The following is a 15,332-nucleotide window of genomic DNA, read 5'->3' on the forward strand; positions in this document are numbered from 1 at the left end:
GAGAGAGCCAGGAGCCAGACTATCCTCTTTTAGTTTTACATGGAGCTGAGAGAGAATGACAGAGACTGCTCTAGAGAGTTGTGACTGAGGGATTATAGATGAAATGGAGATGTTCTTGGTTAAGTCGGAACGTTTTTTCAAAAGTAAACAATTGACAGTTCTAAGTACAATGAGCCTCCCAGCGGGCTCACACGTTGTGCCTGTGGCTCCTCCCCCCTAGTCGAAATTGGAAGGAAAATCTTTCATTCTGACTGACTAAATGGTTAACTGACTGGCTGCCTCCAAGGCTGTTCTTCCTTATCTGCCATTGGTGGCCACACAATGTAGCACTGTAGGAGTCGGATGCACCAGTCAAATCCCCCCCAAAGCAAACAAGTACTCACACTGACAGGTAACAACCTAGTACCTGCTGGGAATGCATCTAAAACACCTCTCCTGTGTCCCTCGCTAAGGCTTTTGTGATATGCCAGCAGCATACCACCCTGCTTCCCACTGCTGGCTTGCCTCTGAAGCTAAGCAGGGTTTGTCCTGGTTGGTCCCTTGATGGGGGAGACCAGATGAAGGGGTGTTGAGGGCCAGTAGGAGGCACTCTTTCCTCTGGTCTAAAATAAAAATATCCAAATGCCCCAGGGCAGTGATGTCCTGACTCTTTAGTCACTAAATATCCCATTGCACTTATCGTAAGAGTAGGGGTGTTAACCCCGGCGTCCTGGCTAAATTCCCAATCTGGCCCTCGCCTAATTATCCCCAGCTTCCAATTGGCTCATTTGTCTATCCTGTAACTGTTCCCCAGGTTGTTACTGTAAATGAGAATGTGTTCTCAGTCAACTGCCTGGGGAAAATAAACATACACCCTTTTGCTTGTTGATGCGTCAGTTGTATTTTGAAGTTTAGTCATTTCATTGTAGGCCTATTTCTTTGAACAGATGTCTGTTATTTCTGTGCCAGTAGGCTACATAGTGTATAGCTAGCCCAGCGGTTAAGAGTGTTGGGCCAGTAACCGAGAGGTTGTTTGTTCACCTAGTTGGCTCAGGGATTCGAAGCATCACTCTGTGCCCTTGAGCAAGGCGCTTAACCCTAATAGCTCCTGTAAGTAGCTCTGGATAAGAGCATCTGCTAATTGACTAAAATGTAAATGTATGTTTTTCATCAGGTATTCTTGAAGTAATGCCTGTCCTTGTGGTCAAGGACGGGCCCGGTCCCGGCACCCAGGTTCCCGCTCAACTCCAGAGGATCCCCATTCCACTCCTCAGCCCTACCTCAGACTGCACTGGCAAGACTGTGAAGGTGTGTCTCGGTCAGGTCAAACCCTTCCGCTACGCTTCGTTTCTTATATCTCCATAAATCCCCCTCTTCTCCCTTTCTTACATTCTCGCTCCTGTCCTCCACTGCCTGCTTTTCTTTTTCACTCTCATTCTCTGTCTATTTATCCATGTTCCTCTCTCCACAGTTTATTTTGTGTTGATGTGTTTTTTTTTTACCTTATCTTTCTTTCAAGTACACTATTGGCAGATGATTGTAAAGCAGACAAAGCAATTAACAACAAATTCACTCCCCGTCCTCCATTTTCCGTCTAAGGGAGTTATGTGTTAATTGGCTTGTGGACTTGACCGATTTGACACTCATCAATTTTTATATGTTTTACCATTCATCTAAAGTTTTGTTTTTCTGCTATTCTCCCAGGGGAGAGTAGTTCACAAAGGGCCATTGGTATCCATGGGAGAAGACAACTATGTCCTGAAGACTGTGATTCAAGGTATTGTATATGAGAAAACATTTAGGCCCAGAAGGATGTAGGCCTATACAATGAAGGAGTGACTGCCCAATCATGCATTGGTGGAATTTCCTTGGAGGGCATGTAGCTGGCTGTGTTAGATCTCAGCTGGCTCGATTGTCTCACTCCCACTGTAAGCCGTTCAGCTGGAATGGATCTTAATAGGATTGTCGAAAAAGGCCATTTCTTCTTTGTTGTGTCGTCCATGCTACATTTATCCCTCTGCATTATGATTAACATTCATACAGCAGCACTGCTTATTCAGAGAGAGTTATCTCGCTTGTTAATACAGTACTTCAAACCCATTTGAAATATGCCTTGTTTCCTTGTCTTGTGTAATAATTGTATTACCACAGCAATTGTCAGTCGTGACAGACTGATCAGTGCTATTTTTTTATAATGTTTTTCACTTTGTTCTTCTGCTGACATTTACACAACCCAGAGCGGTTGGAATTATAGGGAAGTGCTAATTGTCTTAGTAGTGTACAGAGCATTTCAGAGATGCTGATTGCAATGTCCTTTTAGAGCAACTTTTTCACTCAGGCCCCCCTTCCAGCACCGGGGAACATCCCTCGCATGCCACGTCTATTTCTATGGGCACAGGCACTGTTCATGACACAAACTGTTCACACCCCGCTTGTTGGTGGAGAGAATATGTTGCACGTTTAAAGCTTATTTCCTGCAATTCTATACATTTTGCCATGTCCAATGTGTGTTCATGTGATATTTGAGTGACCCAAACATTACTACAAAATCTATGGGCTGAAAAACATTAGCTGACATGGGCTAGTTGATCTGGACATTTCTGACAAGTTATAGCTCTCTAAGATATGCTATGACTGACAGGAAAACGGATTACACTCTATCCAATTTTGAACTTGCACCTTGTGCAGAGAGGAGTTGGGTGACATTTTAATTGAACTGTAGCCCTAATAAGAGAATACCCTTATAAAGCCGTACAGGCTCTGAGGTATTTTCTGTATATGTCTTGCATCTGTCAAATTTGCTGCGTGTGTACACTATCTTCTGCTTAAGAGTTGTCTCTGCCTCTGTCAGAAGAAGACTCCCAACAGAACATGTCCCCGGAACACTCATCCATCAATATCATCCTGTTTGGTGCGCTGGCGAAGGACTACTCCGAATCCGTCAGTCAAGGGGTAGGTCTCCGACCATTCCCTATAGGATCTCAAACACGGTGTAGTAATGGCTCTGATTTGTACTTACTGAGGAAGTGGGCACAAAATTCTTAATTGGAATGTAATGGACGTTAATGGTGTAGGTGGCTGTTTTATCTGACAGAATATAATGCTGCATTTTGTAATTCACTTGTAACTGAATGCATATCCTCAGTTCCATATTGTAACTGCATGCTTATCCTCAGTTCCATATTGTAACTGCATGCTTATCCTCAGTTCCATATTGTAACTGAATGCATATCCTCAGTTCCATATTGTAGCTGCATGCTTATCCTCAGTTCCATATTGTAACTGCATGCTTATCCTCAGTTCCATATTGTAGCTGCATGCTTATCCTCAGTTCCATATTGTAGCTGCATGCTATCCTCAGTTCCATATTGTAACTGCATGCTTATCCTCAGTTCCATATTGTAACTGCATGCTTATCCTCAGTTCCATATTGTAACTGCATGCTTATCCTCAGTTCCATATTGTAACTGCATGCTTATCCTCAGTTCCATATTGTAACTGCATGCTTATCCTCAGTTCCATATTGTAACTGCATGCTTATCCTCAGTTCCATATTGTAACTGCATGCTTATCCTCAGTTCCATATTGTAACTGCATGCTTATCCTCAGTTCCATATTGTAGCTGCATGCTTATCCTCAGTTCCATATTGTAGCTGCATGCTTATCCTCAGTTCCATATTGTAGCTGCATGCTTATCCTCAGTTCCATATTGTAGCTGCATGCTTATCCTCAGTTCCATATTGTAACTGCATGCTTATCCTCAGTTCCATATTGTAACTGCATGCATATCCTCAGTTCCATATTGTAACTGCATGCATATCCTCAGTTCCATATTGTAACTGCATGCTTATCCTCAGTTCCGTATTGTAACTGCATGCTTATCCTCAGTTCCGTATTGTAACTGCATGCTTATCCTCAGTTCCGTATTGTAACTGCATGCTTATCCTCAGTTCCGTATTGTAACTGCATGCTTATCCTCAGTTCCGTATTGTAGCTGCATGCTTATCCTCAGTTCCGTATTGTAGCTGCATGCTTATCCTCAGTTCCGTATTGTAGCTGCATGCTTATCCTCAGTTCCGTATTGTAGCTGCATGCTTATCCTCAGTTCCGTATTGTAGCTGCATGCTTATCCTCAGTTCCGTATTGTAGCTGCATGCTTATCCTCAGTTCCGTATTGTAGCTGCATGCTTATCCTCAGTTCCGTATTGTAGCTGCATGCTTATCCTCAGTTCCGTATTGTAGCTGCATGCTTATCCTCAGTTCCGTATTGTAGCTGCATGCTTATCCTCAGTTCCGTATTGTAGCTGCATGCTTATCCTCAGTTCCGTATTGTAGCTGCATGCTTATCCTCAGTTCCGTATTGTAGCTGCATGCTTATCCTCAGTTCCGTATTGTAGCTGCATGCTTATCCTCAGTTCCGTATTGTAGCTGCATGCTTATCCTCAGTTCCGTATTGTAGCTGCATGCTTATCCTCAGTTCCGTATTGTAGCTGCATGCTTATCCTCAGTTCCGTATTGTAGCTGCATGCTTATCCTCAGTTCCGTATTGTAGCTGCATGCTTATCCTCAGTTCCGTATTGTAGCTGCATGCTTATCCTCAGTTCCGTATTGTAGCTGCATGCTTATCCTCAGTTCCGTATTGTAGCTGCATGCTTATCCTCAGTTCCGTATTGTAGCTGCATGCTTATCCTCAGTTCCGTATTGTAGCTGCATGCTTATCCTCAGTTCCGTATTGTAGCTGCATGCTTATCCTCAGTTCCGTATTGTAGCTGCATGCTTATCCTCAGTTCCGTATTGTAGCTGCATGCTTATCCTCAGTTCCGTATTGTAGCTGCATGCTTATCCTCAGTTCCGTATTGTAGCTGCATGCTTATCCTCAGTTCCGTATTGTAGCTGCATGCTTATCCTCAGTTCCGTATTGTAGCTGCATGCTTATCCTCAGTTCCGTATTGTAGCTGCATGCTTATCCTCAGTTCCGTATTGTAGCTGCATGCTTATCCTCAGTTCCGTATTGTAGCTGCATGCTTATCCTCAGTTCCGTATTGCTTTGAGGAGTGGTATAATCTTCAAAAGAGATGATTGGAGCGTTAGCTGCTGATCAGAGCTCTAGTCATTGTGAGCAAAATTGCAACACTCCCAATGAGAGAGAGTGTCTTCCTTGTGGAGCGAGTTCTTACACAATTATCGTCTACATTGAAGTAGATTAAGTCAACAGTTTGATCTTAGGGATGCTATTCAGAGTCTGAGGATCAGACAGACTCTTGTTAAGTGCAAACACATAGGGATGTTAGTCATTTTGGTTGTTTACGTCCTCTAGTCTGTAATAGTGTTGACGTCCTACATGCTCTCTCTGTAACAGTGTTGACATGCTCTTTAACGGTGGTGACTGATCAGCAACTATTTTTATTAACCTTGATAAAATGACACTCAAACCCAATGATAGGATTCAGGCATCCATGTCATTTAAGACCAATGCACAGACAAAGTTGAATGAGCTGAGTGATGCACCAGTGTTAGACAGGCTGACCTATTGTCTCAGAACACCCCTGAGAGGAGAAGAATCATCACATTCTGAGCAGACGTAGCGGGAAAAGGGATTGGCTATCATGGCTGTAGAGTACTCTGTCAAACAATGGTTTGTTTAATCCACTGTAACATGATTACTTTGTATCTCTCCCTTCCCTTTGTCTGCTGTATGAGTTATGTCAGAGAACACTGTTAAACCATTTGGAGGACAGTCACACACTGCTCCCCAAGCAAAATACAACTGGCTTATCTCTATTTTGAGTGTAGCATATTACTCACAAGCCTGTATTTCTTACCACAACATCTGCTATATTAAACGGTCTGTGCTATACTTGGGACTTCCCTACCCCATTCAATTTTAAATGGTTGGTTAAGGTTAGGGTAAGAGTTAGGTTAGGGACATCCCAAGTATCCCAGATACCAATGACTTATACTAAACCCATTTTACATCGTTTATAATATTTTTTTTACATTTGGGGGGGCAGTGTTATCTCACCTCTCACCACACCACATAACTCTCTCTGTCTCTGTTGCATGCGTTTGTTCCCTCAGGACATGCTGCTGGTGACTGGCTTCACTGTGGGCAATTCTCCCACAGCTCAAAAAGACAAGCTCCATGCCTGTAACCTGCAGCTAGCTGGAGATGATGCCTGGATGTATGTGAGTACATATTCAGGGAAGGGTTCCTATGTTGGTTGTTAATTAAAGGGAGGGTTTAATAAAATATGACCCTTAGTTTTCTGAAATGTTTTTCTCTGTGTCCTAGGTGTGGCCATCTACTGTAAGCCCGAGAGCATCTGTACCCCGCAAAAGAACCTCTCCAGCCAGCACTGAGGTCAGTCTGTGAACTCATTAGCTCAAAGACCTTGGTTTTATGGAGGCTGTCAGATGCCGTATTGTGCCTGTCTGAAAAATCTCATGTCATCAGATGTTCATCCCAATGTGAACTTGGGTGTGTCATGTTTTGCAGGATCTTTTTGGTACTGAATACATGTAAAATAGCTGGCCTATGGCCCTTCCACTTAAATCACTCTTACTGATCCCAAAACAATTTTACTCTGTCCAATCGATTCATTTAGGGACTGACCATATCCAGTCTCTACAACTGACTGTTGTTCTCTCTGAAGTCATTTACAAATAGACATTCTCTCTTTACTTAAATTGTTGTCCGATCCTGAATGGTAATGCAGTAGTGTTTGTCTTCAGGTCACTAAGGCAGTGAAGGTGGTTAAGTACACCTACGTCCCACTGAGCGACCTGAAGCCTGGGGTAGTGGTGAATGTCTACGCTGTAGTCACCTTCTTCAAGCAGCCATTCCGGACCAAGGGGACAGGTAAGTCAACCTGCCCTGCAAATGCACTAACATGGTATAGACAAATATGCTGATATTCCACCAGGCCAATGTCGAGCTCAGTTTAAGGTGTTGGCTCTGTGCTAAGATACTCTACAGGCAGAAAAGGACACACTTCCTACTCAGCAAAGCACTTTGAAGTCCATATTCAACCAACAGGCTGGTTGCTATGACTACTGGACCCCCTGACCTGCTGCTGCGAGATAATAAGGGGTTTGTGTCTAGGTGGTGTCATCCAGGGTAGGTTGGGTGGGGGTTACTGTACTGTGATCTCATTAAACAAGCATTTGTAGAGGCGTAGGGTTTGGCGGGCAGGGGAGGTGAGGTGGAGGCTGGCAATGGGAAAAAGAGGACCTCTCTCTGCACCCTCTCACTAAGCACCCAACATCACAGGGTACATATGAGTCCTTGCGGTGTTGCTTAGCCCTTCAACTCGCGACCTTTGACTTGGAAGTGCTGCGACTGCCTTTTTAACTGGTCTGCCCTTGCCGGGAGTCAGGCAGTGTGGCGAGGTTTGTTCACACAGAAAAAAAAAAACCTTGCTGTAGAAAGCGCAGAGGGGCTCGCAGAGTGGTTGTCCGAGGTAAGGGAACCTCGCTCTTTTGCTGTTATACGAACATACTCTGTCCTATCCTGTCCTCATAGCACCTATTCTCTGACTCCTTTCTTGTTCTCCTCCTCTCCTTCTCCTCTTTTCTTCTCCTTCTCTCCCCCTCTCATATCCATCTAATATTCTTAATCTCTAGCTTCTCCAACTCTTTTATCACCAATGGTTTTATTATGGTTGTCCAATAATCTCCAAAACAGAACAACCGGATACTCAACATTTACAGTGTCTGCTCTTTATTGCTACTATTCCAAACCAATGACTTTTTTAAATTGTACAATACAAACACATTGTAAAAATTACAAGGTAAATTACAGCACCCTGTATTAAACCACAGTCACTGAGTCCTCGTGCGGTTAATCTCTGCCTTAACACACCCTAAGCATTGATCGAGCATTAGATCTTGTCATGCAAGCTGACATAAAGTGGTGAAAAATCAATCCTCATCCTACTCAACCAACCCTGTAGATATCTGACTTGATTTTGATGTACTGTACAATGTGCTGGGCCATCTCGTCCAATTGAATCAGAGGTCCCTCCATTGTGTCTGGAGGGAAAACTCTGCATGAAAGATCCATTTTGAATGCAAGTGCCTGTGATGCAAATGACAAAAAAAGCAATTATAAACAGGGTGGTTCGAGCCCTGAATGCTGACTGGCTGACAGCCGTGGTATACAGTGGCTTGCGAAAGTATTCACCCCCCCCATGGCATTTTTCCTATTTTATTTCCTTACAACCTGGAATTAAAATTGATTTTTGGGGGGTTTGTATCATTTGATTTAAACAACAGACCTACCACTTTGAAGATGTAAAATATGTTTTATTGTGAAACAAACAAGAAATAAGATTAAAAAAACAGAACTTGAGCATGCATAACTATTCACCCCCCCCCCCCCCAAATCAATACTTTGTAGAGACACCTTTTGCAGCAATTACAGCTGCAAGTCTCTTGGGGTATGTCTCTATAAGCATGGCACATCTAGCCACTGGGAGTTTTGCCCATTTAAAGTAAAAACTGCTCCAGCTCCTTCAAGTTGGATGGGTTCCGCTGGTGTACAGCAATCTTTAAGTCATACCACAGATTCTCAATTGGATTGAGGTCTGGGCTTTGACTAGGCCATTCCAAGACATTTAAATGTTTTCCCTTAAACCACTTGAGTGTTGCTTTAGCAGTATGCTTAGGGTCATTGTCCTGCTGGAAGGTGAACCTCCGTCCCAGTCTCAAATCTCTGGAAGACTGAAACAGGTTTCCCTCAAGAATTTCCCTGTATTTAGCGCCATCCATCATTCCTTCAATGCTGACCAGTTTCCCAGTCCCTGCCAATGGAAAAACATCCCCACAGCATGATGCTGCCACCACCATGCTTCACTGTTCTCCGGGTGATGAGAGGTGTTGGATTTGCGCCAGACATAGCATTTTCCTTGATGGCCAAAAACAAAAAAAACAAAAAAAATTTTTTTTTTTTTATCCCATTTTCTCCCCAATTTTCGTGGTATCCAATCGCTAGTAATTACAAAGCCATGCGTCCTCCGAAGCACAACCCAACCAAGCCGCACTGCTTCTTAACACAGCGCGCCTCCAACCCGGAAGCCAGCCGCACCAATGTGTCGGAGGAAACACTGTGTACCTGGCCCCCTTGGTTAGCGCGCACTGCGCCCGGCCCCCCACAGGAGTCGCTGGAGCGCGATGAGACAAGGATATCCCTACCGGCCAAACCCTCCCTAACCCGGACGACGCTATGCCAATTGTGCGTCGCCCCACGGACCTCCCGGTCGCGGCCGGCTGCGACAGAGCCTGGGCGCGAACCCAGAGACTCTGGTGGCGCAGCTAGCACTGCGATGCAGTGCCCTAGACCACTGCGCCACCCGGGAGGCCCAAAAAAAAAAAACATTTTAGTCTAATCTGACCCGAGTACCTTCTTCCATATGTTTGGGGAGTCTCCCACATGCCTTTTGGCAAACACGCTTTTTTTTTTCTTTAAGCAATGGCTTTTTTCTGGACACTTCCGTTAAGCCCAGCTCTGTGGAGTGTACGGCTTAAAGTGGTCCTATGGACAGATACTCCCATCTCTGCTGTGGAGCTTTTCAGCTCCTTCAGGGTTATCTTTGTTTTCTTTGTTGCCTCTCTGATTAATGCCCTTCTTGCCTGGTCCGTGAGTTTTGGTGGGCAGCCCTCTCTTGGCAGGTTTGTTGTGGTGCCATATTCTTTCCATTTTTTAGTAATGGATTTAATGGTGTGCCGTGTGAGGTTCAAAGTTTCTGATATTTTTTTTAGAACCCAACCCTGATCTGTACTTCTACACAACTTTGTCCCTGACCTGTTTGGAGAGCTCCTTGATCTTCATAGTGCCGATTGCTTGGTGGTGCCCCTTGCTTAGTGGTGTTGCAGACTCTGGGGCCTTTCAGAACAGGTGTATATATACTGAGATCATGTGACGGATCATGTGACACTTATATTAGACACAGGTTGACTTTTTTAAAACAAATTATGTGACTTCTGAAGGCAATTGCTTGCACCAGATCTTATTTAGGGACTTCATAGCAAAGGGGATGAATTCATATGCACGCACCACTTTTCTGTTTATTTATTTTTTAGAATTTTTTGAAACAAGTAATTTTTTTCAGTTCACTTCACCAATTTGGACTATTTTGTGTATGTCCATTACATGAAATCCAAATAAAAATCTATTTAAATTACAGGTTGTAATGAAACAAAATAGGAAAAACACCAAGGGGGTGAATACTTTTTCAAGGCACTGTACCACAAGTATGACAAACATTTCTTTTTACTGCTCTAATTACGTTGGTAACCAGTTTATAATAGCAATAAGGCACCTCTGGGGTTTGTGGTATATGGTCAATATACCATGGCTAAGGGCTCCGCGTTGCGTCGTGCATAAGAACAGCCCTTACCCGTGGTATATTGGCCATATACCACACTTCTTCGGGCCTTATAGCTTAAGTATAGTTAACTGATCTTAAGATGGTAAAATGGGGCCTGAGCAAAGCATGTGTTAATGCTTTGCAAAGCTGTAATCTGTGTGTGATCCAACTTGTAACATTTACCATTTTAATGTGGAAGTACCTTACAAAATTATTATTCTTGTGTGGTCAGGGCTTTGCTCTGCTTATTTTCACAAGGCGTTTACATGGCAAGCACAACAGACTTCAAATGCTTCGAGAAGCACAACGTTTACGAGCCAAGACATTTATGCCTTGTTTTTGACCTGAGGGGACAGTCGGTTAGTAGTAATCTCTGAACCCCTCTTGTCTCGGGAAGTACCGTAATGAAAGAAAGAGCTCAGTAATATATAATACAGTAATATGTCCATGGCTTTCCAAATCACATTTTCTTGTGCGTCTCGAAAAGCCTGCAAACAGTGTACCTTGGTGTCCTTTTTGTTTGTGTGAGCCTCATACAAAGAGTTCCCCCTTAAGCCAAACTGGATTGAGTAATGAATAAATAAATAAATAAAACAGCAGTGTTAGTAGTACAGCGTTAACTGACCATGTATTGTCATGCTACTGAATCCTAGTGGCAGCAGAAGGGAGATATTAAGAGAATCCATCAGTTGAGACACTGGTGGGGTGGCAGATGGATGAGCCCCTTACCTAGCCTGGTTGACGCCACCCACTTGACTACACAGCGAAGAGAACACAGAGTTCGATGTTAGCCAGATGATCCCTTACCACCCCTCAGCCTAGGAATCTAATGTTATTATATACAGTTTATTAGGTACACCCATCTAGTACAGGGTTGGACCCCCCTTTGCCACCAGAACAGCCTGAATTGTTTGGGGCATGGATTCTACAAGTCGGACATGTTCCACATGGATATTGGTCCATGCTGACGCGATGGCATCATGCAGTTGCTGCAGATTGGACGGCGATGCACCACCGCCACCAGCCTGTACCGTTGACACCAGGCAGGATGGACTCATGCTGCTTACGCCAAATCCTGACTCTGCCATCAGTATGACGCAAGAGGAACCGTGATTCGTCAGACCAGGTGATGTTTTTCCACTCCTCAATTGTCCAGTGTTGGTGATCGGGTGCCCACTGGAGCCGCTGCTTCTTGTTTTTTGCTGATAGGATAGGAACCCTCTGTGGTCGTCTGCTACAGTAGCCCATCCATGACAAGGACCAACGAGATGTGCGTTCCGAGATGCCGTTCTGCACACCACTGTTGTACTGCTGTTATTTGTCAGTTTGTGGGCTGCCTGTTAGCTTACACGATTCTTGACATTCTCCTTCGACCTCTCATCAACGAGCTGTTTTCACCCACAGGACTGCCGCTGACTGGATATTTTTTGTTTGTCGTACCATTCTCGGTAAACCCTAGACACTGTCATGTGTGAAAAGCCCAGAAGGGTGGCCGTTTCTGAGATACTGGATCCAGCGCACCTGGCACCAACGATCATACCACGCTCAAAGTCGCTTAGGTCACTCGTTTTACCTATTCTAACGTTCAATCTAACAGTAACTGAATGCCTCGATGCCTGTCTGCCTGCTTTATATAGCAAGTCATGGGCACGTGACTCACTGTCTGTAGGAGCGATCCATTTTCGTGAACTGGGGTGTGTACCTAATAATAAAACCATCCGGTGAGTGTATTTCTTACATTGTGTACTGTTGTGTGCTGCTTTTCAGTAAACCGCATTCCAGCTCTACAATCAAATTGTCTTTGTGGGTGGACCTCTATTGCAGCATTCAATGGCCCTTGTACCCACAGACTAATTTAAATGAGCCAAATCACTTCCAATAGAGCAGTGTTTCTCAGCGTTCTAATCTTCGAGTACCCCCAAAAGTACACATTGTTGTAGACCCAAATTAACACACTTGATTCAAGTAGTCAAGGGTTTGATGACTAGCTTAATCAGGTGTGCTTGTCTGGGCTCTAAAATAAATGTGTACCGTTGAGGGTATTCAAGGACCAGAGTTGAGAAACACTGCATTAGATGGGCTTTTGTTGGGAGCATAAGAAGATTGAGAACCTTGCCTTTTGAAAGCTGCGGTCAAAGTATGTTTAAAGCAAGCAACCATTTTGGGCTGTCTCAAATCACATTGCAATGAGATGTGCATACTAGGGCCCGTCTCAGTATTCAGCAGGCCATATCTGGAATCTGATCTGACAGTGGTCCCGATTTCTATCCCCCATAGATTACTGCTCCACACTGAAGATTACAGACCAATCAAATAAAAAAGTGGGCTGTACCATCTTTTGTGACAAGCTCGAGGAACACCCTAAAATCTTCAAAATGGGAGACGTCATACGCCTACACAGAGTCAAGGTAAATGTGTGATCAGCAGGTAGCCTATCAGTTAAGAGCTTTGGGCCAGCAACCGGAAGGTCGCTGGTTCGAATCCCTGAGCTGACTAGGTGAACAATTTGTCAATGTACCCTTGAACAAGGCACTTAAGCCTAATTGCTCCTGTAAGTTGCTCTGGATAAGACCGTCTGCTAAAGGACTAAAATGTAAATGAGTGATGCTGAGAATCAGATTTTTCACTTTTTTAAATGTATGCCAAACAAGAACCAATGATTGCAAAGTTAAACAAACCATAAGGACTAGTTTATGTTGTACTTTTACCCCTTTTTTGTGATATCCAATTGGTAGTTAGTCTTGTCCCATCGCTGCAACTCCCCTACAGCCTCGGGAGAGTCGAAGGTTGAGAGCCATGCGTCATCTGAAACATGACTCTGCCAAGCCGCACTGCTTGCTTAACCCAGAAGACAGCCACATCAATGTGTCGGGAGGAAACACCAGCCCATCTGGCGACCATAGTCAGCTTGCAGGCGCCCGGCCCGCCAGAAAGGAGTCGCTAGAGCACGATGGGACCAGGAAATCCCGGCCGGGCAAACCCTCCCCTAACCCGGAAGACGCTGGGCCAATTGTGCGCCGCCTCATGGGTCTCTCGGTCACAGCCAGCTGTTACACAGCCTGGGATCGAACCCAGGTCTATAGTGACGACTCATGCACTGCACTGTGCCTTACACCATGCCCAAACTGGACGCGCGCGCAAATTGATTTTGTCCCCCCACACCAAACACAATCACGACACGCAGGTTGAAATATCAAAACAAACTCGGAACCAATTTTATTATTTTGGGGACAGGTCGAAAAGCATTAAATATTCACGGCAATTTAGCTAGCTAGCTTGTAGTTGCTAGCTAATTTGTCCTATTTAGCTAGATTGCTGTTGCTAGCAAATTTGTCCTGGGATATAAACGTTGAGTTGTTATTTTACCTGAAATGCACAAGGTCCTATACTCCAACAATTAATTAATCCACACATAAAACGGTTAAACGAATCGTTTCTAGTCATCTCTCCTCCTTCCAGGCTTTTTCTTTTTTGGACTTTATATGGCGATTGGCATCTAACTTTTATAATAAGGTGTATCACCACAACTGACCGACCGACCTCAGTTCATCTTTCAATCACCCACGTGGGTATAACCAATGAGGAGATGGCACGTGGGTATATGCTTCTATAAACCAATGAGATGGGAGAGGCAGGACTTGCAAGGCATTCAGTGTCACAAATAGAACTGACTTCTATTCTATTTTAGAGCATGGCAACGCAGACGCTTGTTGGTGCACGCGAGCGAGCAGTGTGGGTATGTGTAAATTGTGTGGTCTGAATGTTAGACCCCTGCGCCACTCGGGAGGCCACAAGGACTACTTTAACTAAACAGTTTACAAAAACACGTTTACTTGAAGAGCAGTGCAGATGCCACGTTTTGTAACAGAATAACGGTTTGTGCAGTTGGTGGTAACAGAATGACGGCAAACTTTGCATCTGTAAAATTTTCAGTGGAAATTATGAAAGGTCATCCTTGTGCGTAGAGTTGGATGGTTTGTTTAACTTTGCAATCATTGGTTTTTGTTTGACATTATTTTAAAGTGAAAAATCTTAGTCTCAGCATCACTCTTACTGTGGACTTGCCCAAGATTGATTCTGACCTTATTGTAATTTGAAATGAACTGATATTTAGAATGTGAGCCTTGCTGAAATGTTTGAGATTATCCAGTCACAAAGCTCAAATCTCTTTCTCTCTCAGACCCAGCTTTTTAATGGAGCCATTAGCCTTTTGACCAGCCATGGTTTCTCCGTGGTCACCTTTGATGGAATGGTAGGCAGTCCCGTGGTCCCTCGTACCTCCAGCGGGTCCTTCAAATTTGGGGAGGAAGACTGCCAGGTCGTGGAGGCCCTGCGCACGTGGGCGGCCAACCAGTCCCTGGTTCCTGCCGAGCCCTGTGTACCCCTGTCGGCAGTACAGCCCAAGACTTACTTTGACCTGACCTGCCAACTGCTGGCTACAGCCCCTGTGGACAGCAGCTGCACCCTGTTGAAGGTAAGAACCATGAAGAACCTTTTTCCACTTCTTTAGCGACTTTCTGGACCTGTCAGTATGTTTGATTGTATTGAATCAGGTAGCTAGGAAACTCTGGAAATCCAGTGGAAAACGTGATATTTTGGTCATCGGATGGCTACCTTGGTGTACAGTGAATAAAAGGTTTGACATTTAGCAAAAGCATAATGATGAGAAAAACGTTTTCTGATTTAGGCTAGTGTATGTCTTTAAGCATCCCTCTTAACAGTTTGTGGCAAAGGCGGGGAAGACGTTTTCTTTTCTACTTATATCTGCGAGCACTTCATCTCCCTGCTTATACAGTTTGAAATATATATGAGGACGTAAAAAGACATGGGCTTAGTGCAATGATGCGGTTGTGAGTGTTGACACTTTATGCCAAAGAACATGCTCATTATGAGGTAGGAACCGTGTCAACCCTCAGGGAATTTGTCCTCATTGGGATGCCACTTCACTCAGTTTAATAATAGTCATGTATGTTTACATAAGATCCT

General features: G+C 44.2%; 1 protein-coding gene across 5 annotated transcripts in view; it reads left to right on the forward strand.

Annotated features, from left to right (window-relative positions):
* The window catches only part of pot1 (protection of telomeres 1 homolog), a 50,333-nt gene that overhangs the window by 15,575 nt on the left and 19,426 nt on the right, over nucleotides 1-15,332 (forward strand). For 4 of the 5 annotated variants that reach the window (XM_038999242.1, XM_038999246.1, XM_038999245.1 and 1 more), the window contains 8 exons: nucleotides 1,154-1,287; nucleotides 1,684-1,756; nucleotides 2,831-2,931; nucleotides 6,058-6,165; nucleotides 6,272-6,340; nucleotides 6,712-6,838; nucleotides 12,624-12,754; nucleotides 14,527-14,820. In XM_038999242.1, coding sequence (XP_038855170.1) covers nucleotides 1,168-1,287; nucleotides 1,684-1,756; nucleotides 2,831-2,931; nucleotides 6,058-6,165; nucleotides 6,272-6,340; nucleotides 6,712-6,838; nucleotides 12,624-12,754; nucleotides 14,527-14,820 — 1,023 coding nt within the window. In that variant the 5' untranslated portion in view covers nucleotides 1,154-1,167. The remainder of the gene's footprint in view (nucleotides 1-1,153; nucleotides 1,288-1,683; nucleotides 1,757-2,830; nucleotides 2,932-6,057; nucleotides 6,166-6,271; nucleotides 6,341-6,711; nucleotides 6,839-12,623; nucleotides 12,755-14,526; nucleotides 14,821-15,332) is intronic. The other variant, XM_038999244.1, reaches the window with a different exon arrangement.

Source organism: Salvelinus namaycush, chromosome 8 (assembly GCF_016432855.1).
Source record: "Salvelinus namaycush isolate Seneca chromosome 8, SaNama_1.0, whole genome shotgun sequence".
Classification (NCBI taxonomy): Eukaryota; Metazoa; Chordata; class Actinopteri; order Salmoniformes; family Salmonidae; genus Salvelinus; species Salvelinus namaycush.